Source organism: Aspergillus aculeatus, assembly GCF_001890905.1.
Source record: "Aspergillus aculeatus ATCC 16872 unplaced genomic scaffold ASPACscaffold_10, whole genome shotgun sequence".
Lineage (NCBI taxonomy): Eukaryota > Fungi > Ascomycota > Eurotiomycetes > Eurotiales > Aspergillaceae > Aspergillus > Aspergillus aculeatus.
Window position 1 is genome coordinate 768876 of NW_017962985.1, and position 26891 is coordinate 795766.

Here is a 26891-nt window from a genome sequence, read left to right on the forward strand (position 1 = left end):
AAGAAGTGAAGCACAAAGCTTGAAGATTGAAGAAATTAAAAACAGATACCGAACAGCTGGTAAACAAAATGGTCCATTTTAGAGGGGTATACCGCTGAAAACACCGGGTAACAAGATATAGAAAGACGGCGGAGAGTATGCATGGTTAAGCGATGAACGAGGATGCAAATGTTCTCTAGAGTAATGCAAGGGACTATTGAGCGAGCGTTTGACCGTAGTTGCGGTGAGCATCAACCAATGCTGCTTCCAAGTTAGCGAACGAAGTCGATATCAGCGAGAGATGACCACTTACTTTGAAGAACGAAAGATTGGCCATTCCTTGATTCGCAAGCACATTGAAGCGTGCTTCCGTCGTTGAAGTCTAAGAGGATACTGTTCGGAAGTTCCTGTCGATCTTCATCCGGAAGACAAGGCGTGCGAAACTCGGTCAAATGGTATCGCTTAACCAGGTTACGATTGCCCGAGTCAAGGTTTCCAGGTGTTAGCACCAGATATCCCTTGTCATCGATACGGATGAAGCGACGTTTCCATAGCAGAGTATCCGGAAACTGGACGTTGACCTCGCCAATGTCAATTGCTTGGGCGGCTTCACGAGCAACTTCCGGCTTGTCTTTCGGCGCCGTCTCTTCCTCGTTGACCATTGGATTTAGAGCAGCCATGACGGTCTTGCGGGAATTAGAAGTGATCGACGACATACGACGGAGGAGCCGGGAAGTGCGGGACGTCTTCTTCTCGTCAGGAGAAGAGGGTACATCAGGTGAGGGAGTGTCGTCGATGGCTTCTTCATTTTTGGGGGTAGAGGAATGAGACAACCTGCTCTCAGAGCGCGAGATAGGCGCAACGGAGGGTTGCTGTTCCAATGCCTCAGAAGCCGCGGACACGCTCGGCTCCTCAGCTGGCGTGACCACCGGCTCGGCTATATGACTTGGTGGAATGGGGAAATCGGGAATAGTGTTGTGCTCGATAGTCAGGGGACTAGCAAGGAGGTTGAGCGAGCTTGGCTCAGGGGAATCGGCGGTTGGTTCGATTCCGGTGGAAGGACGCTCACGAACTATGCGAGCGGTCACGGAGACCGAACTCGCGCTACGCGTGAGACCAGGACCAGCCTGAGATACAGGACGCCGTAGGCTGGTTGTGCGAGAGAAGGATTCGGGGTAGAAGGAAACAGGTCTCGAGATCGTCGAGGCCTCGGAATAGCCCTTACGCAGGGACTCGAAGGAAGGAGCGGCCAGGGTCTGGCCAGCGGTAGGGGTGGTTTCGCGGGTGTTGGAGAACTTCTCCAACGCCTTGATGCGCTTGGAGATGCCGGACGAGACATTGATTTTTTTGGCCACTAGGACGGGGCTGTTGCTGTCTCCCGCATCGGCGTACGAGGACGACACCGACCGACCCATGGCTAATGCCTGCATTTCGGGGGGTTGATGTCCAATAGCGCTTGGATTTGAGACGGCACGGGAGTTCCTCCACGCGTCGGGCGAGGTGTTGCCGTTGCTTGTGTTCGAGTATCCGGGGGAAAGGGGTGAAATGCCGACCGAGATCGGCTTGGCCTCTTCAACGGTGGCACTTTTTAATTCTTCCATGAAAGAATCGTCAGAGAGAAGGTTCTCGTCATCAGAGTAGTCTGGAGTAGGTACTTGAATGGGTTCAAGGTAAGGTTTGCGTTTCTCCTTTCGAGTAGTACTATGCTGTCGCTCCACATTCGAGGATTCAGGGGTCAGGTCATGCTGCGGCTCGGGAGAATGAGGCACGGTGATCGACGGCGAATCGGGGGAGGGAGTTGGGCGCGAAATGAAAGAAGGAGAGTTGGGCTGAGGACTTGATTCGGATTGAAAAGCCTGAATTGTTGATTCCGAAGTCGAATTGACCTCTTGTTCGCCAGGAACAAGAGGATTGTTGCTGTTGTTATCCGTTTGGGGTGGCGAGGGGCCAACAATTTCTTCCTTCGGAGCTTTTCCAGAATCGTTCTCTGGTGGGACGTGGAATACGGCGCTAGGCGTGCAGGGGCCACCCGTAGTCTCCCCGTCGTCGGACGCAGCCAAGGCCCCTTCTAAAGCGTGTGTTTCAGATTCCGACAGGGTGGATGTCGGCTGGGAGGTTTTAATAGTTGCTGTAATCTGGCGGCTGTTTTTGTCGGTCGATGCTTGAGGATTAGGGGTCGCCGTATCAGCCTCCTGCAGGCACAACTCGGAATTTGTCTGACCGGGAACTGTAGGGCTCCCTTCCTCCTTTTGTAATGCCCCAGGAGTCATGGTTCCCTCCGTTTCAGATAGGGGTTTGTTGCCGGGTTCCGAAACTGGTACCGGCTTGTCCTGAAGTTTGACTTCTTCAGGGAGCTGGGAGTTGGTATTCTCCTTATTCTCGGTCGGATCCGATTTCACTGCCCCCTTTTTGTCAGCAGCTTCGCTCTTCTTCTCTTCTCTTGCTTTCTTCGCCAATTGAGTTTTCCGCATTTGAAGTGCCTTCATCAACCGTTCTCTCTCTTGTGATGCCCCCGATGATAGCGCACTCAGAGACTTGGCACCCGGAGACAGTTTGGGTCGAGATATAGGTGTCGACAATGGAGGCAACAGCAAAGGCGGTACAGTAGGCACTTTGATAGATGCGGGTGTGCTGCTGCCCCCTTGAGACTGAGGACGCGAAGCACTCGGGCTGGCCTTTCGCAAGGACGATGACCGAACCCCCGCGGGCAACGAGGCTACCGGTCGCTTGTCAGCAGACCGCGACAGGTTGCCTGCAGTGCGAGGCCGTCCACTCCCGTCCAATGACGGCCGCGGGCCAAGCTTGGCTTTGGGTACGTATCCAGCTGCACGATCAATCTCCTTTATGGATGGCCGGGTCGACTGTGAGGACCTGCGAGGCTCGGAAGCAGCCTGTGTAGCGTCCTCCTGAAAGTTTCTCAGGGAAGGTGCACGTTCCGAATTGGCTACTGAAGAGGACCGATCTCTACCTGGAACGCTTTCCAGGATTGTCACACTCGACTCAGGACCAATGGGCGACTGTTGTACACTGGACATCACGGATGGGGGAACTACCGTGGCTTCGGAGATCTGACTGTAGGCTCTTTGTCGCATCTCGCTCATCGGTGGTATTGCTGGGGCTGTGTCTTTGTCTACGGGCTGCTCTTCCGCATCCTCCGCGATTTCCATCAGTTTGCGACGGCGGAGGGAGCTGCACGAGGAGTTAATTGAGCCGGAAGCCGTATGTAGCAAGCATGCGGATGACAGGGCGCTTTCAGTGAGTTCCGATGGTTGTTTCACCGAGAAGACCGTATCATGCGGCGAGAACTTGTCTAATATGGACTGGAATTGTACCGTCGTTCGAGCTGGAAGGGTGACGATTGCGTCAGCGTGAGAGGAAATCAAGGTCGAAGGACTGACGACAGTCGCGCACCTTGAAGCAGCCGAGACATGCCATCGGGCAAGTAGCTGAGCACGACCTTTCGCCGGCGGTATTGGAGAAAGCCATAGAGCGGTGACGTCTCTTCATAACCTTCGATTGCATTGCGCACATCAGGGACCCCACCTGTCCCTCGCTCGAGGAGAGCTACCTCATCCCTTGATACATACCGAAGCAGAAACCTAAATGACCACAGTCATGCGCATGAGTCTTTGTGTGCGATTGCGACGAATGTGGAGACCCTTGCGACCGGAGAAACAGCGGGCGCAGGGGATGCAAGAAGTGTAGTTGGTGTGAGAGGGGAAGGGGAAGCGACTCACCATCCGCCGGCCTCGGTCAAAGCGGTTTGATAGGCTTCGATGACGGGGGGATGATCGAGCCCATTGAGCGACATGACGGGAGCCGCATTGGAGACCAACGACTTGCTTGGTCCGGAAGTGATCACAGCGTAGTGTATTTGTAGTGATTCTTCAAAGGCGAAAGGGAGAAAGACGGTGGAAGTGGGTAGGTGTGGAGGCGGATGAAGGAGAGGGGGGGAGAGGGGAAGAACGACGATGACAAGCTCAAAATGCGACCGACGGGTGACTTGGAAAGTGAACGTTCTAGATAGATAGGGAAGAAGGCTGGGGGATCCGACGATTAGAGAACGGGTCTGTCTCCTTCAGGTAGAGCAGCGGGGACACTAGGCTGGAAAAGGGAGAGATTAGTCTTCAAAAAGGACTCCCCATCCATTACTAGGTATTGTCTCGAGCAGAGAAGAATGACAAAATCCCAGCAGAAGTGGTGGTGGTCAAGTTATGGTCTCCAGTGCTCAGGAGTTCAGGGGCTGATCTTTCGAGTGAGTACTCCGTACTTGCAGTATTTAGTGGGTGGCCCTCTCCACTTTTGGGGTTCGCCGATAGGGATTAGTCGTTCTCGACAGGGAACGCGCAGCTGGTCCCCGCCACGTTCCTGGACCGTGGGCATATCCCCTCAACAAACAATGTCCGGTTGATTAGTTAGTTGATTAGCAAAGTGACTGCTAGTTATGCAGGTGCAGGGATGACTTGAAGTCGAAGCAGGAACTGCAACAATGACAGTTCTGCAATTGAGAATAGCTCCAGAGTCAATCTTTGTATCTTCCCCTCAGGCACCAAACCTTCCTACTAAACTTTAGTGGTGGAAAATGGAGTCCTTCCGGGCGAATCGGGATACTTCATGAAATGGATCCCTACCAAGCTATTTGATTTATTACATACCTTACAACATCATGCCATGGTTCCTGCAGTGCTTCTGAATGTGTATGATGGCTTGATCCATCCACAAACAGGGACAGCTATCATGCCTATCCATAATACATTCAGTCGAGATCTCAATACTCGTTTGTGTATCTCGGCGGGATCTTGAACTTCCTGGGATACCATCCTCAAGGTATCCGTGCGGGCAGCTGTATAGTCCGTATACCTTGATTTCGGAATTTCTCCTGCATGAAATGCATAGCTGCAGCAACAGCTCCACTCATCCCTTCGATATGACACCTGCACAAGTCTCTGTGACCCTGCCCAGAGGCAAAAGTCCGACCACCCCCGAGTTGACAATCCAGATGGAGCGACGCGACTACTCCACTTGTTGAAGAATTCCGAGAGCAGCACAGTATTCAGCAGCCCTCATGTTTCGGAGTTGCTGGTGAGATGCCCCGGGATTCCAGGCAAGATTCTAGACCAGACTTGGAATCTGGGGCAAAAGTACGAGGCGTTGTTCTTTGACTTGCACTGCACACAAGACGAGTCAAGGGATAGAGCATTGTTATACTGTGTAGCAAGAAGAACGCCCATACTTACATCTTTCCAGGGATCGACCCGTTGCGAAAGAGTGGCTTAGCGGGATCATTTGATAAACCGTACCTTGCAGCTACTTTTGTTTGGGCGATTGCATTGCTGTACTACCTCACTCCCCGGCTCCCTGTCACCATCCGAAGTCATGAACCTGCAGATCAGCCGCATTCCCTCCCGCCCCTTGGATGGTTTTCCTGCTGGTGGACGCATCAATTTTAGCAGATTGGGCCGTCACCGATACTCGTACTTATGCGACCAGTGTTGCTTTTTTTGAGTATTGTCGACACCTCTCAGCTCGGCTGGGCCCGCTCGGGGACTGCCGATGCGGAGACCAGCCGAAAGCCAGGCGAGAGTACAGCGCATCGTATCTTGGTTGGATCGTCTTTTTCACGCAAATATCGATTCTTGGATTAAAGAATTCTACCCTGCAATTGAATTTTGATTGTCCCTTTCCGGCATGCTTCTGTTGCAGGGCGGTTGTCAACATAAGAAGCAGAGATGCCGTGGTGGAGGAAATACGTCGAAAGGCCGACAGATGGGATGTCATTTCAGTATTGGGGCACGATCCAGGTGACTCGACTGACATCGGTGATTTTCAACTTGGGATAAGGCTAATTAGACTTCCAGGCGATGTGTGACCTTGCTGAAGATCGGGCTTAACGGCTAGAGCAAGACTTTATGCTATAGATCTAGATTGATTATATGCTCTCACTTCAGAGCGTCTAACGCAGACGAAAAAATCATGACGAGTCCAGTCTGGACAGATCATAATCACAACCCACTGAGTTTCAATCGATTTGCATTTCCTCCGTGGAGATCTCTATCCTCTAATGACATGCACGGGTAAGTAAATATTATCAACTACCGTGCACATCTTAGGCTTCTATCACAGTCCGTCTCACTACTAATCGGAGTTGGTGTACAAACCGGCCCTTGATGTAACAAATAGCTTCTCGCGTGAAACTGCTGTGCCTTACTACGTTATGCGACCCGGAGTCTGTAATACAACGCACTGCCTTAAGCGAAGCTTTACATAGAACATGCCTGGAACGTGCTTCAGGCTCAGGCTTCACTTCTTAAAGCAGGCTGGTGCCCTATCAGAAAACTATACTTGGGTCCAATCTACTCTCATGCAAGACTTTACACTAGTTCTGTAATCGACTGAGAACCTGACTCGATGCGCGCATTGCTATATATAGGAGCATTGGGAGTGCTCCCACCGCTATGTACTGGCCATCCACAACACGGGCCAGTCCGGAGCTTTGTGGATCTCAACCACTTCCGCTTGACACCAAGAGCCACTTACGTGGACTCCTCCACTATCTCCAACCTCGCGCTGCAGTATCCCTCCCTTGGGCAGGAAGACTATGTTGAAACAGCTACAAGGCTTGTTCGAAGCCTCTCGCCAGGAACAAGCTTTCGAATCATCAACAACCATTATATCGGAGACAACGGAGTCGGGCATGTGTACTTCCGTCAGACCCTGCATGGAATCGACACTGAGAACGCTGATTGCAATGTGAACGTAAGACAATCTATCTCCTGAGTTGAGAGAATGTACTCATGTTTTCAGATTGGCAAAAACGGGGAGATCATTTCCTATGGGAGTTCCTTCTTTGCGGGCAACTTCCCAGCGGGTGATCCGATAGCACAGTCAAATCTCTCAGACCCGATTCTTGCTCTTCAACGAGTAGTGGACATTTTGCATCTTCCTATTACAGTTGACACGGTCAGAACAAAACCAGTCACACAAAACAACACCTACATTCTCCAAGGAACCGCAGGCGCAGTCTCAGATCCAACCGCTAACCTCGTGTACCTAGTCACCCCAAACAACACGCTCACCTTGACCTGGCGAGTTGAGACAGACGTGCAAAATCACTGGCTCATCACATTCATCGACGCAGCAACCAGCACCACAATCCACGGAGTAATCGACTACGTCTCCGAGGCATCCTACCAAGTCTAGTGAGCAGTAATCCCCGCCATCCTCTCTGTTCAGAACTTACCCTTCCAATCCAGCCCATGGGGCATCAACGACCCCACGGACGGCACGCGCATCATCGTCACCAACCCATGGGACCTCGCCTCCTCCCCGTACACCTGGCACAGCGACGGGCTCGCCAACTACACCAGCACGCGAGGCAACAACGCGATCGCGCAGTGGAACCCCAGCGGCGGGCGGCCCTACCGCAACAACTACCGGCCGTCAGCCCCGACCCTGGAATTCCACTACCCCTACGCCCCGAACCAGACCTACCCGGCGGCCTACCTCAACGCCTCGATCACGCAGCTCTTCTACACCGTCAACGCCTACCACGACCTGTTGTACCAGCTCGGCTTCACCGAAGCCGCGGGCAACTTCGAGTTCAACAACGGCGGCCGGGGCGGCCGGTCCCACGACTACGTGATCCTCAACGCGCAGGACGGCTCCGGCACCGACAACGCCAACTTCGCCGCGCCGCCCGACGGGATCCCCGGCCGCATGAGCATGTTCCTGTGGGTTGAGCCCGGGTCCGCGACGGATGTCATCCGAGACGGGAGCTTCGACTCCGGGATCGTGATCCACGAGTATACCCATGGTTGTACGTTTCCAACCACCTCTCTTCCACCCTGACCACCACCCCCTTCCACCAGCTTGAAACCGCTAGCTGAGCGCCAGGAAAAATAGTATCAACCCGGTTGACCGGCGGGCCCCACAACGCCGGCTGCCTCAGCACCCTCGAATCCGCCGGCATGGGCGAAGGCTGGGGCGACTTCATGGCCACCGCCATCCGCGTGAAGCCGGCAGACTCGCGCAACACCTCGTACGCCGTGGGCGCCTGGGCCCAGGCCACCAAGTCCGGGGTGCGCGCGTACCCGTACTCGACCTCCTTGCGCGAGAACCCGCTGCTGTATACCCATGTCAATGAGTTCGAGGGCGTGCATGCCATTGGAACAGTATGCTGTATGAGGTGATGTGGAATCTGATGGATCGGTATGGGGTGGGTTGTAGTGTGGGTGGGGGGTTGGGGATCAGTGGTGCTGGTGGTAGGTATCTGCATCGTGGTTTTGGCAAAGGGGCGAGGGAGATGGATGGGAGGTATTTGAGCTTGAAGTTGGTGGTGGATGGGATGGCTTTGTGAGTTATCTATTCCCATGTTCGTTCGTCTCTTCTGGGGGTAGAGCTGACTGAGCATAGACAACCGTGTAATCCGACCTTTGTACAAGCGCGTGATGCGATCCTGGACGCAGATGTGGCGCTTACTGGGGGCAAGAATCGGTGTGAGATTTGGAGGGGGTTTGCGAAGAGAGGATTGGGGTCTGGGGCGAGGTATCGTCGGTTCAGGAGGGTGGGGAGTACGACTATCCCTCCTGGGGTGTGTCAAGATTGAAAGAGGTAAACTAGCATGCTTCATCCTATGGAGCGGGGTCTATAATCAAGATATATCGCGCTATAGCCGACTTCTTTGTGGCATGTAGTTCAAAGTCGCAACCAGATTATGGCGATCAAACCACGGCGAAAAACGCTCGACTCTGCATCACCCTCGCCACCAACAGCAGCAGACTCCCCACCAGAAGACTCACGCCCGAGTAAATGGACAACGATAAATAGCCATACTTCTGAGCAAGCTCCCCACTAATCGGAATCCCGGCCATAGCACTGTGCATCACCTCAAGTTAGCCATCATAACCGACACACCCCGTTAATGGGAACAGAATATCCTTACGAAAGAGACGCAGCAGCCATCACAACCCCGACCGCAAGACCAACACTCTTCGACGTCGCCAGCTGCAGCGCACACGCCTGCTGAAGAGACAGAATAGCCTAAGATTTACGTTTCCATTAGTCGCTGGTGTCCCAGCGTTCGAGTCAGAGATCTGCCTACCCCGGAGGAAAACCCATAAGCAGCCGAGAAGATCACCAGACCCGCCACGGACGTCACCTTCGTCCAACACAAGGCGATTATCCCCGATGTGAACGTAGCCACGAAGCAGCAGTTGAAGCGTCCGTACCGGTCCGCCAGGATCCCTGGCAGGATCCGGCCGAACAGGGAGGCGCCGTTGATGATGGAGATGGTGTAGAAGGCGAGATTGGCGGAGAAGCCCTGCGCGACGGCGTAGGAGGTTGTGTAGAAGAATGGGGAGAACATGCCGAAGTAGATCATGAAGAAGGCGAGGCAGGTTAGGTGCATGGTGGGATTCTTGAGGATTGAGGGGGGTTCGTGTGAGGAGGGTTTTTGCGAGTGCTGCTCTTGAGGGATGATGGGGCTGCTTGATTTTTCAGTATCGAGGGGCGCCGAGGATCGTGTTTGAGGAGTGGTGGTGGTGGTGGTGGTGGTGATTGATAGGGGAGGATGGGCCGGGGGTCGGCAGCAGAGACAGGAGACGATCAGAAGAGGGATCATGATGAATGCGACGATGCGCATGGTCCATCCGAAGCCAATCCGCGGGTTTTGGAGGAGATTGTTGACTGCAATGGGCCAGATGACGCCGCCGAGGGAGGAGCCGGAGATGACGATCCCCACTGCTGCACCCCGATTGACCTTGATGTGCTGGCCCACGAGGGCTATCATGGGGCAGGTGAGAAGTGATTGGGAGATTCCCAGAAGAATTCCTTGGGCGAGGATGAATTGGTAGAGTTCCTTGCAGAGAGAGGTCATCATGAGCGAGAAGACGGTTCCGAAGGATCCCATGCAAAGGAGTATCTGTTCGCAAGTCAGCCGGGTTTTGGGCAGTGATCTGGCTGTAGAAAGACGCACCCTTGGCCCAATTGTGTCAAGCAATGGGCCCGATACGAGTGATACAGAGAAGATAAAAAACACAGCCAGTGCTCCGATCCAGGCAATGGTAGACTGGGACTCATCCGCCAGCTGAGCCTTCGAGTAGTACTCTTCGAACAGGCCAAATGAGTTCACAAAGCCGACTGTGCAGAAGACACCAGTAAAAGACCCTAGAAGCATGAGACATGCTCGGGGTCTGAGACTGTCAGCGTGCTCAGGGCCTCTGATTGAATGTCAGGAGAGACTCACGTGTATTCGCTCTGGGGCTTCGAAGGTTGATCGGAGCTACCCATCGTGGAAGGTCAATCGGCTTCTGCTGATTGTGGTGGATGTCTTGGATATGAGCTCGTGTAGAGTCATCGCTATAGTAGGCATGTTGAATACTTTTATAACATGATGAGAGCAGTAGTAATTAATGTGAACTTTCTCCGTCCGGAGCGTCCGAGACGTGTGGATTGTGATTGTTTGCTGGCACGGCTGTCTGTAGCACAAGTACTGTGAATGAATGGCGGCTATTCCTCAGCAAAGGTGCTGGACGGTCCGCTCCGGGGCCCGGACTCTCCGCGGACTCTCCGAGCGGGCCGCCAAATAGACAGCCTCCCAACTTCCTATTGCCAATTACACATCCGCTGTTAGCCCTTTACTCACTCGGATGTTTCAGGCTCTGATGTTTGATCACAGAGCTCCTATGAGCTTGTCGTACTAACACCAGAAGCTGTGACTTCCTTGTCGTGTGACGCAATCTGAGTCGGACCTAACAGCTAACCTCAGTATGAAGCGGAAGGCCGCACCAGGACCTCGCGATCTTCAGCCGAAGCGAACGCCTCGCCAGGATCCTGTCTCCTGTGAATCATGCAGGACAAAGAAAATCAAATGCGATCGACAGCAGCCATGTGCAAGTTGTTCCTTTCGCAGATTGACCTGTAGATATGAACGACCTGGGGCTACCGCAAGAGAGAGCAGGCTCCGAGAGACCCCGACATCAAGCCATGATCGCCCTGTGCTCCCTCAGAGTCCGCAAGACAAGCATACTCTCTCACCTACAAAGACTCTAGCCTCGAAGAAAAATAGGGAGTTGATGCAAACAGCTGACTGGCTGGAAAATATCCACATGGCCGCGAGGATTCCAACAGCCACTCCAGATTGGCTGCGCGACGGGCTGCGTGAGCCTCAAAGAACTGGAAACCCAGTCCCAACTCCGGAAGCTCGTCCCTCCATATCTTCGCTCGCATACTTGTACAAGGACCGGTCTGCTTCCAAAGAGAATCCAGCGACAATTAGCTTGAGGGAGTACCTCCCCGATAGAGACCAGGCAATGTCACTGTTTCAATACTATATCGACTACGTCGGGCCCTTGTACCATATAATCATTCCAAGTCGCGTCAAATCCCAGGTTGATGACATCTATCGCTCGGTTGAAGTTGAATCACCGATAATTCTCGATCATCTGGCTTTACTCTTCAGCATAATGGCAAGCTCTCTTTACCTGCAACTGTCCCTGGAGAGTTCTGCCGATGCAGAGGCCTGCAGTCGCGAGTTTTCGTACCTGACTGGTGCGGCCCTGATCCAGGGTGATTATACCGTATCTCCCACGATAGAAGGGCTGCAAGCGACCATGGTCGTCATGCACAATCTCTACGTTTGGAACATACAGCCAACAGTCAGCGGACTTTTCGCGCTGGGGTCTATTATTACCCAGGCTAAAATTCTGATGCTCCATTGCATCGATTCGCCGCGAGTTCGAGAGGAACGAGAAGCGACTGGGTTTGACTGCTTAGAAGTAGAACTCAAAAGACGGCTCTGGTGGGACTTGGTATCTTATGACTGGTAAGCTTCACTGGATCTGTGACTAAAATAACTGCATCGCTGAGAATTTCGATCAAGGCTCCTTGGTAACTTGACTGGTCCCCAAGAATGGACATACTCGATACAAGAGAATCATATGAACGTTCAACAACCATCGAATACCGACGACGAGCTCATCGAGAAGGAAGGTGCTGTAACGTCACTGCCCAGCTGCGTACCTACAGACATGTCCTATGCGCTCCAGCGCCTCAAGTTGGCAACCCTATGTCGTGAAATCATTGACGCGACATCACACGATCACCTTCATGGTCTAGAGCTAGACTACAGCAAAATACTTGAGCTGGATCGCAAATTCCATCAACTGATCTCAGAGATCCCGGAATTCTTCCGCCTCGATCCGGGCTCCCAGCGCCGATTTGAGCCACTCTATAAAGAGCGACCCGCCATTGCATGGCAGAGGTATGTCCTACAGCAAGGCTTCTTCTCTCGGCTGTGCCGATTGCATCGGCATCACTTCATCCGTGGCGCGCGTGAGCCCACCTTTGCGTGGTCTCATCTCATCGGCCTCCAATCCGCTCGAAAAGTAATCGAAATCAGGAAGATTTTAGACGAAGGCGACCTCGGCTATAATCCGCCCGTCTCAGTGGTTTGGTCTGTCACTCACCATGTGTTCATGGCTACTGTGATCCTCTTGATGGATGCTTGCTTCAACTGGGATGATATCCTGGCGGAAAGAAGGAAGGAGGAAGTGCTCGACGCCTGCCGCATGCTAAGCAAGGCACACGAGTCGTCTTCACTGGTACGAGAAGGTATAGATGCGATGATGAGTGTACTACAGAGACATTGGAAGAGCAGCACTCAATCATTCGCCGCACAACACGAGGTCAATCCATCCAATGCGCCGCTTGGACCGCGACTGGTCAAAGAACCAGTGCGCATCAATACAGCCATGACGGGTGTTTACAATACACCATCCACGGCGATCGATGTGCATGATGATACAATAGATACAACAGCCGCAGACTTGCCTCCTGATAGGCAACTTGAAGACATTTGGTCAGAAATGCTGGAAAGCGGTAACAATATGACGCTAGAGTCTGCGGACTGGACGGATTTACTTAATGAGTTGACGGATACCAGCCTGCCTGGCAGTCGTCCTTTGGCTCTTAGTTGATGATGGTCGGAGATGGACGAAATGGGACTTGTCACTGTTAGATGCTTGGACGGCTCTGTTTCGATGACCCGTTTTCGAGTCCGTTGTCGCATGAGACATTTCGAAGTCATACACAGAAATTACAATTCATAGAGGGCATAATTCATGGTCTGTACACTTGAAACCAGCACTAATTTCAAGCTGTTGCGCCAACTATCAAATTGGCTAATGATCACCCGCTAGTCTTCAACCGTCACATTGACCTTACTAGTGTCTTGACCGGGGCAATCCATCAGCTTCGAGCTCCAAAGTTGATGCGGTGAACTCACAGAAAGCCACATGATCCTTGATATTCATGGCAGCGTCGTATGGCTTGGCATAATACCACGCTGCATTAGGATATGTTTTTTCTGAATGATGCATGATGTCAGTCATACTTTCTGGAAAGCAGAAGCAGGCTCCAATGACAGACCTCCCACTACAACGGAATAGTACGAAGCATGTCCTTTCCATGGACAGAACGTAGACAGATCAGTCGGGACAAACAGAGAATCATCCTTGATTGCTGAGGAAGGAAACTACTGGATGTGAGCATAGCCAAACAAAATGACCAGGACTGAGAGTCTACATAAATGTTGCCTTCGACCGTTTCCCACGATGCGGTCTCAGCAAGGACGGTGTCGTCAACGATAGCCTTCGCGACAGGCATGATGGGTAGAGTTGGTTCTCTTGTCGGAATATGTTTCGAATGGAGAAGAGAAAGGAAGAAAGGTTGGAAAAATTACGAAGTTGACATTGTTCAACTACCATGATTACAAACTGGAGGCACGTGAGTGCGGGGAAACCGGCATACCATAATATCATCGATAAGGGTCTATCCGCTTGGACATCCTAGGCTATATGCAAATTACTCTTCAGTGTGTGGTTCCACCCAATGTCTGCCCATCTCCTTCATATCTCTCAGATATTCGAAGTCCCAATTGTTGACGTCATAGTCATCAATCTCGTAAGGCCAGCCGACATGAACAAAATCCACGGCAGGGGGATTCCAAGGCCAATGGTGATTCCAGGCCGAATCTAGGCGGATGTTGCCGAGCGTCAGTCCTGGATCTGCGACAGCTTGCTCCAATGTCTCCACCAGCCGATCTCCATACGACGAGCAGGCCCGTGGTGTTGGTCTATCCCCGAGGTGTAACCGGTCATATGTTCGTTTGATGCATTGCTTCCCCTGGCGCACCAGTCGCAAGAGTTTCGAAGGGGACATTTCAGTGCACAGCGGATATCGCGCGAGGCGCAGGATCTTCCGCCACATCAGGGTCCGCTGGTCGCCCTTGGGATCGGCCAGGTTACAGAAGCCTCGGACGCGTTGGATCTCGTCCCGCAGCGCCACGCGCATTTCCCGCAACATGTTGCTTCTAGCCACGTTGATCTTCTCATAGATCGGAAGCGGCAGCACGGCGGTGGGAGGCGGGACCATGTGCGGATGTCGCATGATCAGCGTGCCCGTGGCTACCTTGAAGCCGTCACGCACGTTGAAGACCCACATGATGTACAGCATCCAGTCGATGACCTGCGCGTCGGACGGCTCCGGGTCGCCGGGCCACATGTTCTCCACCCAGGTGGTAACAACCGGCATCACGGGCCTAAACAGATGGAACTTGTCAACCACTTGAGCAATATCCTTGAGCAAGGCCATTTCGATACCTCCGCTCGGCATATTGGCCCACCTACCGTGGACGGCCTGCATGACCGTGTAGAACGCTGCAGGATTGACGTCGTCGTAAGTAAGGGTCAAATGGCCGTTCTTTCTGAACCGGATGCCTTCCTCGAAGTTGGGCTCGAACAGAGCATAGAAGTATGGGGAGGCTTCCGCGAGGTGTCGCGAGCTGCACAGTATCTTATACTGCCATCTGCCATTGTGGATGATCACAGTTACGTCGCTCTTATAGCAGAGCGTGTCTACGATCCCGTCGAACGGGCTTAGGAGGTCGGAACCGTATTCGGGCCAGTTACCCTCATCATTGGAGGGTTCTGAATCAGTGTCAGCCTCTGAATCGGAGTCGGAAGAAAGTACATCGTCTTCATCTGAGGAGTCCACATCCTCTGGTGGGAGCAAAGACCCCGGCCAGTGGAGGACAAATGGGGTGTTGGGAGGGGTAGGCATTCTGCAAACTCACCTTTCTTGCAACGGATTGGGTGTCAGCTTGATGAGAAGGAATAATCTTTGCATCTATTGACTGACTGAGGCGTTAATGTCAGATCACTTCATCGATGAGGAGTTGGCTGTCTTATATATAAGAGCCATGTCATCCCGCTATGAGAACTCCGTCGTATGTACTGGAGATGCTCAGAAAGTTGTATGATTGATATACATGTTGCGGGATCTTAATCGTAGTTCATTGTAAGCAGCTGAAGTGTTAAAAAAGGTCCCCCCTCAAATATATCGGAGATGCTCAAATTGCATGTATACCAGAAGATCTCCGCCATGGCTCATTGTCTAGAAATCGAGGAAGAAAACCGACCTGTGATTTCCTGAAGGAAGTTCTCATTATGAGAGGCACAAGTAATGAGAAAGCCCAACATTATGATTGACTAACAGTGTAGAAGTGTAGGACTGAAGTCAGGAGGCAATCAAACTGACGTGCTTCGCTTGTTGACCGCAGCATACGCCTAGTTTGAATCAGGATCATACCTGCTATCAATTAGCCTACCTTTTCCGGCTTCGCTGATGATAAGAGAAATGCGGGGGCGGGGCACTCGTCAATGACAGGGCGCGCAGCACTTGATCACCTCCTAGCGCTTGCTGCAACAATTCTTCTGGGAGGCCCTATTGGCGCATAACCTAGTATAAGGTGTGCCCTCTATGAATCGCGTATTGAAGGATATTCCAGGCAATTTGTATGGCTCAAGACACTAAACTCAGGTGGGGATAGCGCATGGCCTCGGAACGTCGGAAATGCGGAATGGCGGAATGGCCGCGCGCGCACGCCCTGCCGCTGACGAGAGACACAAAGTCCCCACAGGCTTATCGATAAAAAAGCTGTTCTTTCTTCTTCGCTACACTGGATCTTTCTTGTCTCATCGCCATTGTACATTATCTGGGCTTTTTTTTCTTGGTTGTTGGAGGCTGTCTGTCGCTTTCTTGCTTTGTGATCCTACCTAAATTGAGTTATACTCCTTCCTTCCTCCGGTACTCTTCGAGAGGCGTCTTCCGCAGCGCCGAGTCCTTCCCCGCACATGGATCGCGAACAGTTCAGAACAGCAGCTCATGCTGCGGTTGATGAGAGTCAGTCTTCCGGATTCATGGAAAACTAGTTTAGTGCTAATCCCAGCAGTCATCAACTACTTCGAAGGCCTCCCCTCCCAGCGTGTCCTCCCCACCGTCGAACCCGGCTACCTCCGCCCCCTGATCCCCGAGAACCCGCCGGAGCAGCCGGAAGAATGGTCGCAGATCCAGGCGGACATCGAGGACAAGATCAAGCCGGGACTCACGCACTGGCAGTCGCCCAACTTCATGGCCTTCTTCCCCGCGGGGGTCACCTACCCTAGTATCCTGGGGGAGATGTACTCGGCGGCGTTCACCGCGCCGGCGTTCAACTGGCTCTGCTCGCCGGCCTGCACGGAGCTGGAGACGATCGTGATGGACTGGCTGGCCAAGGCCTTGGCGCTGCCGGAGTGTTTTCTCAGTACCTCCGAGAACCGCGGCGGCGGCGTCATCCAGGTGACCGCCAGCGACACGGTGGCGACGATGATGATCGCGGCGCGCGAGCGGCGCGTGACGGAGCAGGTTGTCGCGGAGGGGCTCAAGCCGGATACTGTGGAATATGAGGACCGCATGATGGAGCTGCGGCCCCGGCTGGTCGCCCTGGCCAGCAACCAGGCGCACAGCAGCACCGCCAAGGGCTCCCTGCTGGCCGGCACCCGCTTCCGCAGCGTTACGGCTCGGCTGGAGGATAACCTGGAGATGACGGCGGCGGGGCTGCGCGAGGTGCTCGAGCAGTGCGAAAAGGACGGGCTGACGCCTTACTTCATCACTCTCGGGTTCGGAACGACCAACACGTGCGCCGTGGATCGGTTCGCGGAGATCAAGGCGGTGCTGCGCGAGAAGCCCCACTGGCAGCGGATCTGGGTGCATATCGATGCGGCGTATGCGGGCGCCGCCCTGGTGGCGGACGAGTGGCAGTACATCGCCAAGGACTTTGCGGAGGGCGTGGACAGTTTCAACTTGAACATGCACAAATGGTTGCTGGTCAACTTCGATGCAAGGTATGTTGTCCCAAGACTTGTTCGCTTAGTGCTATGTTGACACCCGGCATGATAGCTGCCTGTTCGTTCGCAACCGGTACGACCTCACCAACGCCCTGGACATCACCCCGGCCTACCTTCGCAACGAGTACTCCGACTCCGGCAAGGTGACCGACTACCGCAACTGGTCCATGTCCCTGGGCCGGCGCTTCCGGGCGCTGAAGATCTGGTTCGTGATGCGCAGCTACGGCCTCACCGGGATGAAGGACTACATCCGCAAGACCATCGGGATCGGCGAGGTGTTCGCCGGCTTGATCCGCAGCCGCCCGGACATGTTCGAGCTGATCACCGAGCCCGCGTTCGCGCTCACCGTGTTCCGCATCAAGAGCCCCAAGGCCGCGGTGACGGAGGGCGCGTCCGTGCTGCAGCCGGACGAGGCGTCCAACGCGCTGACCAAGGAGGTCTACGAGCTGATCAACTCCCGCGGCGAGATCTTCATCACGTCGTCGGTCATCGCGGGGGTGTATGTCATCCGTGTCGTCAGCGCCAACCCGGCCGCGGAGGAGCAGTATATCCGTCGGGCGTTTGAGATCTTGGTGCAGACCACGGAGGAGGTGCTCCAGCGGGATTAACTGAATTGTACCATGTATTCTAGCATAGATATCTTAGTGCTTGTTGGATACTTAGCAATAAATCACAATCGCGACGCCCTCGAGTCCAACATCAATCATTCCCACGCTCATCTTCTAACCATATTCTAGCCTCACGCACCCACTCCCTCGCTACGGAGAATCCCCCCGTAAATTATCTAATATGTGTCGTGACCCTCCCTCGAGAAATCAAGACCCTCCGCCACCGCCTCCACAACCACCACCTCCACTATGCCCTCCGCCGCCACCACAACCTCCTCCACCATGGTGTCCCCCTCCTCCATGGTGTCCCCCTCCTCCATGGTGTCCCCCTCCTCCATGATGTCCACCACCATGAGGCCCCCCACCACTATAGTCCCCACCGCCACCATCCACATAAACCCCATGCGCCGCGTGTCGTCGCGGATAAGAGCTCGTCCTCGACGACATGTTATAAGATGAGGAATACCGCGCCGGAGGGGTCCGTTCGTCGCTGCGAGAGGAGAAGCACATTGTTTCGTTTTGCGGTAGTTTCCCCGAGGACAGCGTGTCGAATATTATATCACGAGTAGGAGATGCGGTCTCTCGCGATGTCTCTGAGCAGGGGGCTCCTGGCTTTGGATGTGTGAAGGCTTGAGCGGTGTGTTTTCCTATGCTTTGGTCTATTGGATTGGACCTGGATTGGAAAGCAGTGTGCTTTGAATCTTTGCGATAGTTGTAACGATGCCTTGAGCTTTGCCTTGAGTTTTGTAGCAGCAAAGTAGAATCCATGCAAAGCTAGGCTAGTGGGTAAGGTAGGTAGGTAGTGTTTATATCGCTACTTCCGTGCTGCGTTTGCTGTGTTCGCTGCGTCATTCACCGGATGAGGGTGATCGAGCAAGGCTGAGCTGAGTCATGGGTGGAGATGAGGCTACCAAGGTAAAAGTAAGTATGCTAAGCGGGATGAGCCTTGCAGGTTCTGGTGTATGGTGAATATGGTGACGGCAATGGTCGATCCGCAAGGCTTCCTTCATCGGGACTTTCTTCCCTGCGGTTGGCTGTCGGCGTGCGTTTGCGGTTTGCTTGTGGCGCGGAGTCGGGCACGGGGCGTTAGCCGCGGGGGCTGTGCTTCCGTTTCCTCTCGTAATGTCGGATGCGAGGAGTGGGTTACTTTCTCGTGCTTAAGGCGATGGAGCTTTGAGGGTTATTGTGATTGAGGGAATTGGTGTTGTGGTGGCGGAGCTGGGTGTGTGCTGAGGGGTTTGATATAGTTTGGCTGTTTGTTGGTGGTTGCGGGTGTTGGGATTGATTCTCATCTCAGTACAGTGCTGGAAGAGCTAAAGGTATCGTGATTGGAAGCTTTGTTTTTTTTTTTTTTTGGGAATGAGGTATTCTGTATGGTATTTAAGATGCATGCTGGCTGTATAGATGAGGAGAAATGCAGGGAATTGCCAGATGCAGTTTACTTAGTCTCTAAGCTCTTCACTATTGTGTAGTGCACGACTGGGATAAGCTAGGCGATTTATCTAATGCAATACCTCATCTGATATCTACTACCCATCAGCTACGATTGGTCTAAAAGTGTTTAGGCACCCTCCTTCGGATGATTCGTTTCTCATATCTACCTAGGACTAGTTAAAACCTGACACTACCATCATAATCGCCGAGAGAATGACTTCTACTATACAAATGCAGAAGAGCGGTCAAGCAGGCGGTCTCTAGATGTGGCGTTTCTGAACCAAATAAGAGAGGGTGCAAGTTCATTTTTTTCACTGCCCAAGGCCCTAGGGCCGGGTCGAACCCTCTTTGCTGGATCTCTTTCCTAGTCCCTCGTGCCTGTGGAGTATGGAATTACACTAACAACAGGCAAGACAAGACTGAACTGAAGATTGCAGCAACCCCTCCTCATCTTATAGATTTTTTGCAAATACATGCTAAACTACTCATTATCCCCTCTAATTCTATCTACTCAAAAATAACTCTTCACATGAATCTGCAGTAGTACAAGGAAAATTTGCGTCCTGAAGCGTTAAGAAAAGTGGGGCTATATTTTAGTTTCGAGTACAACTGTACAACAACAGCCGCGGTGGTGTAGTGGTATTAACATTGCAGAGCCCCCGTACTAGCCTTATGCTAGCGGTGTGGAGTGCAGATTCTGGGTTCGAGTCCCAGTCGCGGCATCTTTTTCTTGTCTCTCTGCGAGGAGGGAAGGCGTCATGAAGATATCATCGGTGCGGAGAATGTGTTGGAGGGTGGGTGTTGGGGAGGGTACGTCATACAACTAGAAGTGTGGATGAAAAGGCTGTTGTATTGAAAAGAGTCTAGTATAACAGATAGGGGACCCGCTTATGGACACCAACGGATGCAGGCACGCTAATTATGGCATTCAGATGTATAGCGAAGATGTGTAAACGACATGCTATGCAGCAAGTAATCTAGCGTTGGGTCAGCGAGGGGAATGAGGGAAGAAGCTCGAGACGTACAGCTCATAGAAAATCGACTGGAAGGCTGCCAGCCCAGAACGGTATAGTGACACGATCGCCCCGGTAGCTATCACTACAAGCAAAGGCCGCAAAACCAGCAGGACGGCATACTTAACGATCGACACGGTAGTTCGCCTGTTAGGTCAGAAACTGCAAGTCAATTTGCTTCATGATCGCCATCTTACACAATAGAGGTTGTCATGTTTGTCGATCTTAACGATGACTAGTTGCCAAGGAATATTATTGCATGGTACTGAGGGCAGGGTCTAAGCTGCCTTTTAGGCTATTAGATTATCCAGCTTCGATTTCTGGGAGGAGTAACTGTCTTTATATCCCCATGCTAGAAGTGGGCTTTCCCAAAGCCACGGTGCTATTTAAAGGAATGCACTCTATTTGGCTGACGCACAGGTGGCAAGAGGATTGATACACGTACTCTGACGTCGAGAATTGTGCTGCCTGGATTTATACAGTCTGGCTGATATCTTTGCCGCTTTTCCCGACTCCCTGGCCAGGTAAGGTGGAACCAGGAGTTAGCCAACCGGGACCCTTTTCTGCAAGCATGAGGCCACATCTAATGAATTTGACTGGGCTTCCAAGGCGAAAGTTGAGTTTGCCGGCTCCACCTTGACCCCAAAGTCTCCACACCCTTTCAGCCCTACAAGGCTGGCTGCCCAGGGGGTACCTCCCTCAAATTCCCTACTGACTTTTCCTCAAAACAGTTTCATCCTCTTTTCTCAATCTCAAGTCATACTGCTGTTCTGTCAGTACAACACCACGTATGGGATCGTCTGCGGCCATCCGAATCACATCCAGTCCTACAAATCGGACGCCTACAAGTCAATGGGTTGAATATCCACATTTGCGGACCTTCCTGCCATCCGACAAAATCTAATGTTCGACTCTCCCTAGCCACCTGGTGCCAGTTTATAAACGCACACAATGCATCCGGAAGACACTCCTCGCTTCACCCACTTTTCCTGTCAATCCCAAGAGGTCACGGTAGCCTCCACCTTTGAAGGTCTCCTGGCCGACCGGTCCGAGCAACTCCCAGAATTAAATGACCTCAAAGCCGACGCATGGTGGTTGGACATCTGCGACGCCTCCGAAGAGGATGTCAAGGCGGTTGGGCAAGCTCTTTCGATTCATCCCTTGACGGCCGAAGATATCGTCACGCGCGAGCCACGTGAGAAGATCGAAACCTTCCGGAATTATTATCTGATTTCGTTCCAGACCCTGCTGTCAGCCACGGAGGGCGACAGCTTGGAGCGGATAAAGTCTTTGACTAGTCAGCCACACACCATCCCTGACTCGGCCGGATTCTATATTCTCGTCTTCAGGAACGCCGTCGTCACGTTCTCGCCCAAGGGATGCAACCATGTTTCGCGGGTGCTAGATCGAATCCACCGGATGCAGGATCCATCAATCATGTCGAGCGAATGGATTTGCTATGCCTTGATGTGGGTTTCTCTACCTGTCCCGACGAGTAAGTTGGTAAGACTGACTACGTAACAGCGACGACATCGTCGACAGCTTCGCGCCCTACATGCGAGCCGCGGAGCGCGACTGTGACGCCATCGAAGATCAAGTGTTCATGGCCCGGGCCGACGACATCAAAGCCATCATCCCGCTGGTCGACCGCCTCCACAAGAGCATCACCCAGCTCACCAACTGCCTGAGTGGGAAGAACGACGTCCTCAACGGGTTCGTCAAGCGCTGTCAGGCGAAGAGTCAGAACGCCGTCTTCTCGAAAGCGGAGATGATCGTGTACCTGGGCGACGTGCAGGACCATCTGGTCACCACGCTGACGAGTCTGTCCCACTTCGACGAGATTGTTGGTCGGTCGCAGGCGAACTTCCTGGCGCAGATGAGCGTCAACAACATCCGGCTGAGCTTGAACATCAACGAGATTCTGAGCAAGGTGACGGTCCTCGCGAGTATCTTTGTGCCGTTGCATATGATCACGGGGCTGTGGGGGATGAATGTGCCCGTTCCGGGGCAGAATGCCGATGGGCTGGGGTGGTTCTTTGGGATTGTGGGGTGTTTTGTTGCATTTATTGTTGTGTGTTGCTTGATTGCCCAGCGAATGAAGTTATTGTAGCTATACCTCATTCACATTGTATATGCTAATTTTTGGTTGTGCATAGATACAACATATGCTCTCTGAATTGGTGCGCAGTAGGCACAGTACTTGGTTGCATTTGTTGACCGTAGCTAGTGCATTCCAGGGCAAGGTCTAGATCTAACATACCACCTTTCCGGATGGCATCACAAACTGCCAGAGCGCGCCAAGACGGAACCATGACCCTTGTCCGACAGTTATTAATTGGAAGGGAAGCCCCAAGCTATCGTAGTAGAGACTCCGGGGTCTGCTCGTATTCCGCGACGACACCCCTGCGAGCCTTTCCGCCCGGGACAAAATGACGATTTCTGGCTCTTTTTGCTCTGCGATGATCAAAATATGTGGTAATTTCAGGACAACAGGTTTTTGGTCATGGTGGCGGTGGTGCTTACACTAATCGACCGAGGCCTCTTTTGGGTGTGCTTATCTAGGCTTTGCCTGAAGAAGCCAAGCATTTCTTTCGCTGCAGCTTCGTCAAAATTACAAGGATCAAGCACCAATGGCAACCGCCCATTGATAGTCGACCATCTCGTTAATCCTTGAGTTGCATCACACCAGTTGTCCTAGTGCCCTACTCCGTAGTGCTCTTTTTTCCTGAATCCTGGCCTGAATTACCATTAACCTTACATGATTATAATGTGTAATTCTGGCAGCCCTTCTCAACCATTCTGAAATGGTCCCCTGTGTCTCCAGAAAGATACCATTTGGGTTCTGTTCCCAACAAAAAATCTAAGCGATCTCCATTATCACATGCCAAAAAGTCGAACACGGGGAGTCTTGAATCCCCACTCTTTCTAGCATCTAAGGGTGGAAGTTTTCGGAGCCTCGACCAGTGGGTGACCTCTCTGTGTACAAAAAGTTCCACGTGGCGCTCGGACTAATCCTGTCGGCCAATGAAACAGTTTGAAGAAGAATATGAATAGTATGGAATGTGGTTAGTGCAACGCTTACCCAGACACTAGACTCGGTTGAGGAAAGCGGTCCAGTTGGCGGGAACTTGGAACTGCAGCACTGCACCTGGAAAAGGGCCCGCCCACTCACTGTTCACTCACTGACTGCTGTTCTTGCTCTGTGTCTTATCTACCATCGAATGACCGGGCGGACTGGAGGGGCAGGGGCTTTATCAGACCCCACCAATGGCTTGTCTGCTTAACGACTCCGAGTAGGTAGTTCAACTTCTTGTTAATCTATTGAGTTCTAATCGGCCAACGCCGGCATCTTGTGAGACCTTTCCCAAAGTATCTTAGGTTGAATTGCAGTCTTGAAGAATGATGAAAACTTTCTTAAGTAGCCACGCCCCTCAAATCGTTAGATGCAAATTATTATTACGCAGAAAGATTTTTTCCACTTCCGGTCTTTCCGTCAGCATCAGTCTTCCTTGTTAGAATTCCGGTGCTCTGCACAATCTTGTCAGCTAATTATGGAGGGCATCAGACCCAGTGACCAGGCAGTAGACCCTGGCTCAGCCTTTCAACCGGACAAGACCCAGACGATGGACCATGCGGATGCTCAGCTTGCGGCGGAATTTGGGTACAAACCCGTCTTGAAGAGGGAGTTCGGATTATTTTCTACCTTCTCCTTCGCCGTCAGCATCTCGGGATTGTTCGCGACTGTGATGACAACCATGATCTATCCTTTGGAAGCCGGAGGTAGTAGTGCTGTCGTTTGGTGTTGGTTGATTTCTGGATTCGGTTGCATGTGCCTTGCAGTGAGTAGAGTGCCGTCGATTGAACACGATGTTGGTGGTGTCGCATCGCTGATAGGGTTATCATGGATGCTAGTGCTCCGTTGCCGAATTAGCCTCAGCATACCCGACGTCGGGTGGCTTGTGAGTCCGACCTCAACCTCCTTCGTCCCCACAAAACACTCCGACAAGACAAGAAACCACAGTTCTAAACGTCGAGTTCTAGGTATTTCACAATCTCGAGATTGGTCCCGCAGGATTGGGTCCCCTCGATAAGTTGGTATGTGTCGTCCGCTTGCTCCTCGGGCTATGCCGGGTACTGAGACATCTTGTCCTAGGCTTACGGGATGGCTGAACCTTCTGGGACAAATCTGTGGTGTAGCATCTTCAGAATACGGTGGAGCACAGATGCTGCTCGCAGCTGTCTCGATGGCTAGAGATTTTGACTATGAAATCACCACCGGTACCACTGTCGGGGTCATGGCCGCGCTGACTATCACCACCGGCCTCATCAATTCCCTTTCGACATACTGGATGGAGAAGATCACTAAATTCTATGTCATCTTTCACATCCTGGTTCTTGTCTCTTGCTCTATCGCTTTGTTGGCTATGACCGAAAACAAGCACGACGCTTCCTACGTCTTCGGTCATATCGAGTCGAGCACTGGATGGCAACCCATTGGCTTCAGCTTTCTATTTGGCTTCCTTTCCTCGAGTTGGTGCCTCACCGATTACGATGCTGCATCGCATCTATCAGAGGAGATTCGGAATCCAGAGGTCATGGTTCCATGGGCTATCTCTTCGGCGATGCTATTTACGTACCTTGCCGGCTTTGTATTCAACATCGTCCTTTGCTTCTGCATGGGCGACGTGAGTGGAATCCTGAGCTCGCCAACACAGCAGCCCGTTGCGCAGATCTTCTATAATAGTCTTGGAAAGACGGGTGGGATTATTTTTACCGTCTCAGCGTTGCTAATCATCAAGTTCGTGACATGGACCGCCATGCAAGCTCTCGGTCGGACTGTCTTCGCCTGCGCGCGCGATAGGATGTTGCCCTTCTCCTCTGTCTGGACCCAGGTCAATTCCAAGACAGGAACTCCATTGAATGCTGTGTGGATATCTACCTTTTTTTGCATCGCGATCAATCTCATTGCGCTGGGCTCCTACACTGCGATTTCTGCCGTGTTTACCCTGTGCTCCATTGCTCTCGACTGGAGTTACTGTATTCCGATTCTTTGCAAACTCTTTTTTGGCAAGTTCAAGCGCGGACCCTGGCACATGGGCAAACTCAGCCCGTTCGTCAATGCCTGGGCTTGTCTTTGGACTCTCTTCGTTTCGATCATCTTCGTCCTTCCCACTGCAAGGCCGGTGACAGCCGAGAATGTAAGTCATGCTTGCTCTCTTCTTAGGTGGTATATCGACATGGCTGACAGTTTTCGTTTCAAGATGAACTACGCCTGCGTCTTCCTGGTCTTCGTCTTGCTGTTTGCCCTGGTCTACTGGTACATCAGTGGCAAAAAGTTCTACCACGGCCCCATCACCGAAGGAGCAGTTGTAGACGATTACTTGGCCGAAAGCAACACCAGCCAGAAGCCCGACAAGACTGGAACCCGAGTCTGAAGGGTGGACTCTAATCATTCTTTGCAGTCGACGATACCCGAGGTAGGATCACGTCACGTGCGGAGGTCATCAACCCTAACGCGACAATTGCCCGACAACTTCACATACAACTATCCGCCGCACAACCGGTCCCACTAAGCAGCAAACCCATATTTACCATTTCACCCTGAGCCCAACAGCGACATGTTAGTGCCTAACGATGACATTCGGTACGCGAAGTCTCACTCTGCGATCCGACAAGACCTCACGAGCCCCTACAGCAACCCAGTTCCCAACGCGCCACTCCACTGACCGAAAGGAAGCCCAAAGCGACTTTACCTGAAGCCTCACCGTATCGATACCCGGCCCCGGCGACTTTTGAGTATGGACTGATGATATGAGCCCTCGCAGCATATACCGCCAGTTCAATTGGTCCTGTTGTAATATGGTTTTCTTCTTGGGAAAGAGCCTTGCCATTGGGTCATTTCTGTACAGAGTTTCCTTGATTCGTATGACCATGTTTCGGTCAAATCTTGTATCCACAAAAAGCTTTTGCCTACTTCTACGTCTATTGTTTTTAATATTGTTGCTATTTTATATCATTTCTTATACACTCCAAGGACCATTGAGTCTAATCTATCTAGTTATCATCCAGAGGTGAACAAGGAAATCCTGCAGAAAGCTTCAACGCACGCGAGGCATACCCTAGAAACGCAAAGGGTTCCGTTCAAACACGGCAATTACGGCACTTGCATGCACCATCATTTTCGGGGGCCAGGGACACAACCCCTGGCACCGGCTCAAAGCAGAGGAATTGAATAGCAACAGATCAGGACTGTATCGGTAGGGATGGGTCGGGTAGCAACTACATTTTCTACTGCTCTCTCTCTCACACATTCTTCGCTGTTATTCCCACCATTTTCATGACCAACCCAAACGCTAAAAACGATAAAGTTCCTAGCATAGAGGTAGCCGGTAAAGTAAGTGACTGCGGCGATCAATATACATCCATGAGGACCCCACCAGTGGCCCTTACATACCCAGGCGAGGGCTTCTGGTCCCTTGGGTTGATCAAATGGCCTTGATATATTCATATGTTCTACATATACCTTGTTCCTTGGTGTTTTCGGCCAAAATGTCGAAATTCATACGCCTCTGTCTGGTTCTCTATTATTTTATCCAGATAGCAGAAACCCTAAAATCCCCAGCCACCTGTCTCGG

At 52.3% G+C, this 26891-nt stretch overlaps 9 protein-coding genes and 1 non-coding gene across 10 annotated transcripts; 6 read left to right on the forward strand and 4 right to left on the reverse strand.

Annotated features, from left to right (window-relative positions):
- Positions 1-193: 193 nt before the first annotated feature.
- ASPACDRAFT_44459 (putative GPI-anchored cell surface glycoprotein) lies at positions 194-3790 on the reverse strand (the record flags this gene model as incomplete). The annotated part of the gene is made up of 4 exons (XM_020201420.1): positions 194-240; positions 293-3322; positions 3391-3578; positions 3717-3790. 4 exons carry the CDS (start codon positions 3788-3790, stop codon positions 194-196), a joined length of 3339 nt encoding a protein of 1112 aa, XP_020055170.1.
- Positions 3791-6387: 2597 nt separating this feature from the next.
- ASPACDRAFT_53044 (extracellular metalloproteinase) lies at positions 6388-8584 on the forward strand (the record flags this gene model as incomplete). Its single annotated transcript, XM_020202685.1, has 6 exons — positions 6388-6735; positions 6784-7178; positions 7233-7795; positions 7882-8150; positions 8282-8331; positions 8392-8584. The coding sequence occupies 6 exons, from the start codon at positions 6388-6390 to the stop codon at positions 8582-8584; spliced, it is 1818 nt and encodes a 605-aa protein (XP_020055171.1).
- A 103-nt stretch (positions 8585-8687) lies between these two features.
- ASPACDRAFT_1902788 (putative MFS monocarboxylate transporter) lies at positions 8688-10336 on the reverse strand. The gene is made up of 5 exons (XM_020198784.1): positions 10223-10336; positions 9953-10169; positions 9080-9898; positions 8921-9018; positions 8688-8853 (listed from the first exon to the last, which is right to left on the reverse strand). The coding sequence occupies exons 1-5, from the start codon at positions 10264-10266 to the stop codon at positions 8700-8702; spliced, it is 1332 nt and encodes a 443-aa protein (XP_020055172.1). The 5' UTR covers positions 10267-10336; the 3' UTR covers positions 8688-8699.
- Positions 10337-10745: 409 nt separating this feature from the next.
- ASPACDRAFT_30657 (uncharacterized protein) lies at positions 10746-12953 on the forward strand (the record flags this gene model as incomplete). The annotated part of the gene is made up of 2 exons (XM_020199751.1): positions 10746-11800; positions 11858-12953. 2 exons carry the CDS (start codon positions 10746-10748, stop codon positions 12951-12953), a joined length of 2151 nt encoding a protein of 716 aa, XP_020055173.1.
- Positions 12954-12980: 27 nt separating this feature from the next.
- On the reverse strand, positions 12981-13607 carry ASPACDRAFT_79622 (uncharacterized protein). The gene is made up of 4 exons (XM_020205455.1): positions 13561-13607; positions 13405-13510; positions 13262-13341; positions 12981-13206 (listed from the first exon to the last, which is right to left on the reverse strand). The coding sequence occupies exons 2-4, from the start codon at positions 13443-13445 to the stop codon at positions 13172-13174; spliced, it is 156 nt and encodes a 51-aa protein (XP_020055174.1). The 5' UTR covers positions 13446-13510; positions 13561-13607; the 3' UTR covers positions 12981-13171.
- A 232-nt stretch (positions 13608-13839) lies between these two features.
- ASPACDRAFT_1889306 (BTB/POZ domain-containing protein) lies at positions 13840-15233 on the reverse strand (the record flags this gene model as incomplete). The annotated part of the gene is made up of 1 exon (XM_020198519.1): positions 13840-15233. Exon 1 carries the CDS (start codon positions 15094-15096, stop codon positions 13840-13842), a length of 1257 nt encoding a protein of 418 aa, XP_020055175.1. The 5' UTR covers positions 15097-15233.
- Positions 15234-15993: 760 nt separating this feature from the next.
- On the forward strand, positions 15994-17939 carry ASPACDRAFT_121543 (putative aromatic-L-amino-acid decarboxylase). The gene is made up of 3 exons (XM_020196445.1): positions 15994-16218; positions 16268-17198; positions 17254-17939. The coding sequence occupies exons 1-3, from the start codon at positions 16170-16172 to the stop codon at positions 17807-17809; spliced, it is 1536 nt and encodes a 511-aa protein (XP_020055176.1). The 5' UTR covers positions 15994-16169; the 3' UTR covers positions 17810-17939.
- Positions 17940-19865: 1926 nt separating this feature from the next.
- On the forward strand, positions 19866-19965 carry ASPACDRAFT_t185. Its single transcript has one exon. It is a non-coding gene; the product is annotated as a tRNA-Thr (tRNA).
- Positions 19966-21064: 1099 nt separating this feature from the next.
- Positions 21065-22431, forward strand: ASPACDRAFT_79626 (magnesium transporter CorA family protein). The gene is made up of 2 exons (XM_020205456.1): positions 21065-21725; positions 21781-22431. The coding sequence occupies exons 1-2, from the start codon at positions 21208-21210 to the stop codon at positions 22364-22366; spliced, it is 1104 nt and encodes a 367-aa protein (XP_020055177.1). The 5' UTR covers positions 21065-21207; the 3' UTR covers positions 22367-22431.
- Positions 22432-23879: 1448 nt separating this feature from the next.
- ASPACDRAFT_30969 (uncharacterized protein) lies at positions 23880-25691 on the forward strand (the record flags this gene model as incomplete). Its single annotated transcript, XM_020199775.1, has 5 exons — positions 23880-24095; positions 24169-24215; positions 24298-24357; positions 24410-25454; positions 25518-25691. The coding sequence occupies 5 exons, from the start codon at positions 23880-23882 to the stop codon at positions 25689-25691; spliced, it is 1542 nt and encodes a 513-aa protein (XP_020055178.1).
- Positions 25692-26891: the final 1200 nt, after the last annotated feature.

Bases quoted from the DNA above. Each gene is read 5' to 3' on its own strand.
- ASPACDRAFT_1902788 (XM_020198784.1), bottom strand. From the start codon at position 10,266: ATGGGTAGCTCCGATCAACCTTCGAAGCCCCAGAGCGAATACAC. The intron at 9,899-9,952 runs GTGCGTCTTTCT...ACTTGCGAACAG, and splicing joins TTGACACAATTGGGCCAAGG to ATACTCCTTTGCATGGGATC. The intron at 9,019-9,079 runs GTAGGCAGATCT...CGTAAATCTTAG, and splicing joins CTTATGGGTTTTCCTCCGGG to GCTATTCTGTCTCTTCAGCA.
- ASPACDRAFT_79622 (XM_020205455.1), bottom strand. From the start codon at position 13,445: ATGGAAAGGACATGCTTCGTACTATTCCGTTGTAGTGGGAG. The intron at 13,342-13,404 runs GTCTGTCATTGG...GCATCATTCAGA, and splicing joins CTATTCCGTTGTAGTGGGAG to AAAAACATATCCTAATGCAG. The intron at 13,207-13,261 runs GTGAGTTCACCG...GCCCCGGTCAAG, and splicing joins CAAGGATCATGTGGCTTTCT to ACACTAGTAAGGTCAATGTG.
- ASPACDRAFT_121543 (XM_020196445.1), top strand. From the start codon at position 16,170: ATGGATCGCGAACAGTTCAGAACAGCAGCTCATGCTGCGGTTGATGAG. The intron at 16,219-16,267 runs GTCAGTCTTCCG...TAATCCCAGCAG, and splicing joins TCATGCTGCGGTTGATGAGA to TCATCAACTACTTCGAAGGC. The intron at 17,199-17,253 runs GTATGTTGTCCC...CCGGCATGATAG, and splicing joins CTGGTCAACTTCGATGCAAG to CTGCCTGTTCGTTCGCAACC.
- ASPACDRAFT_79626 (XM_020205456.1), top strand. From the start codon at position 21,208: ATGCATCCGGAAGACACTCCTCGCTTCACCCACTTTTCCTGTCAATCC. The intron at 21,726-21,780 runs GTGGGTTTCTCT...ACTACGTAACAG, and splicing joins TGGATTTGCTATGCCTTGAT to CGACGACATCGTCGACAGCT.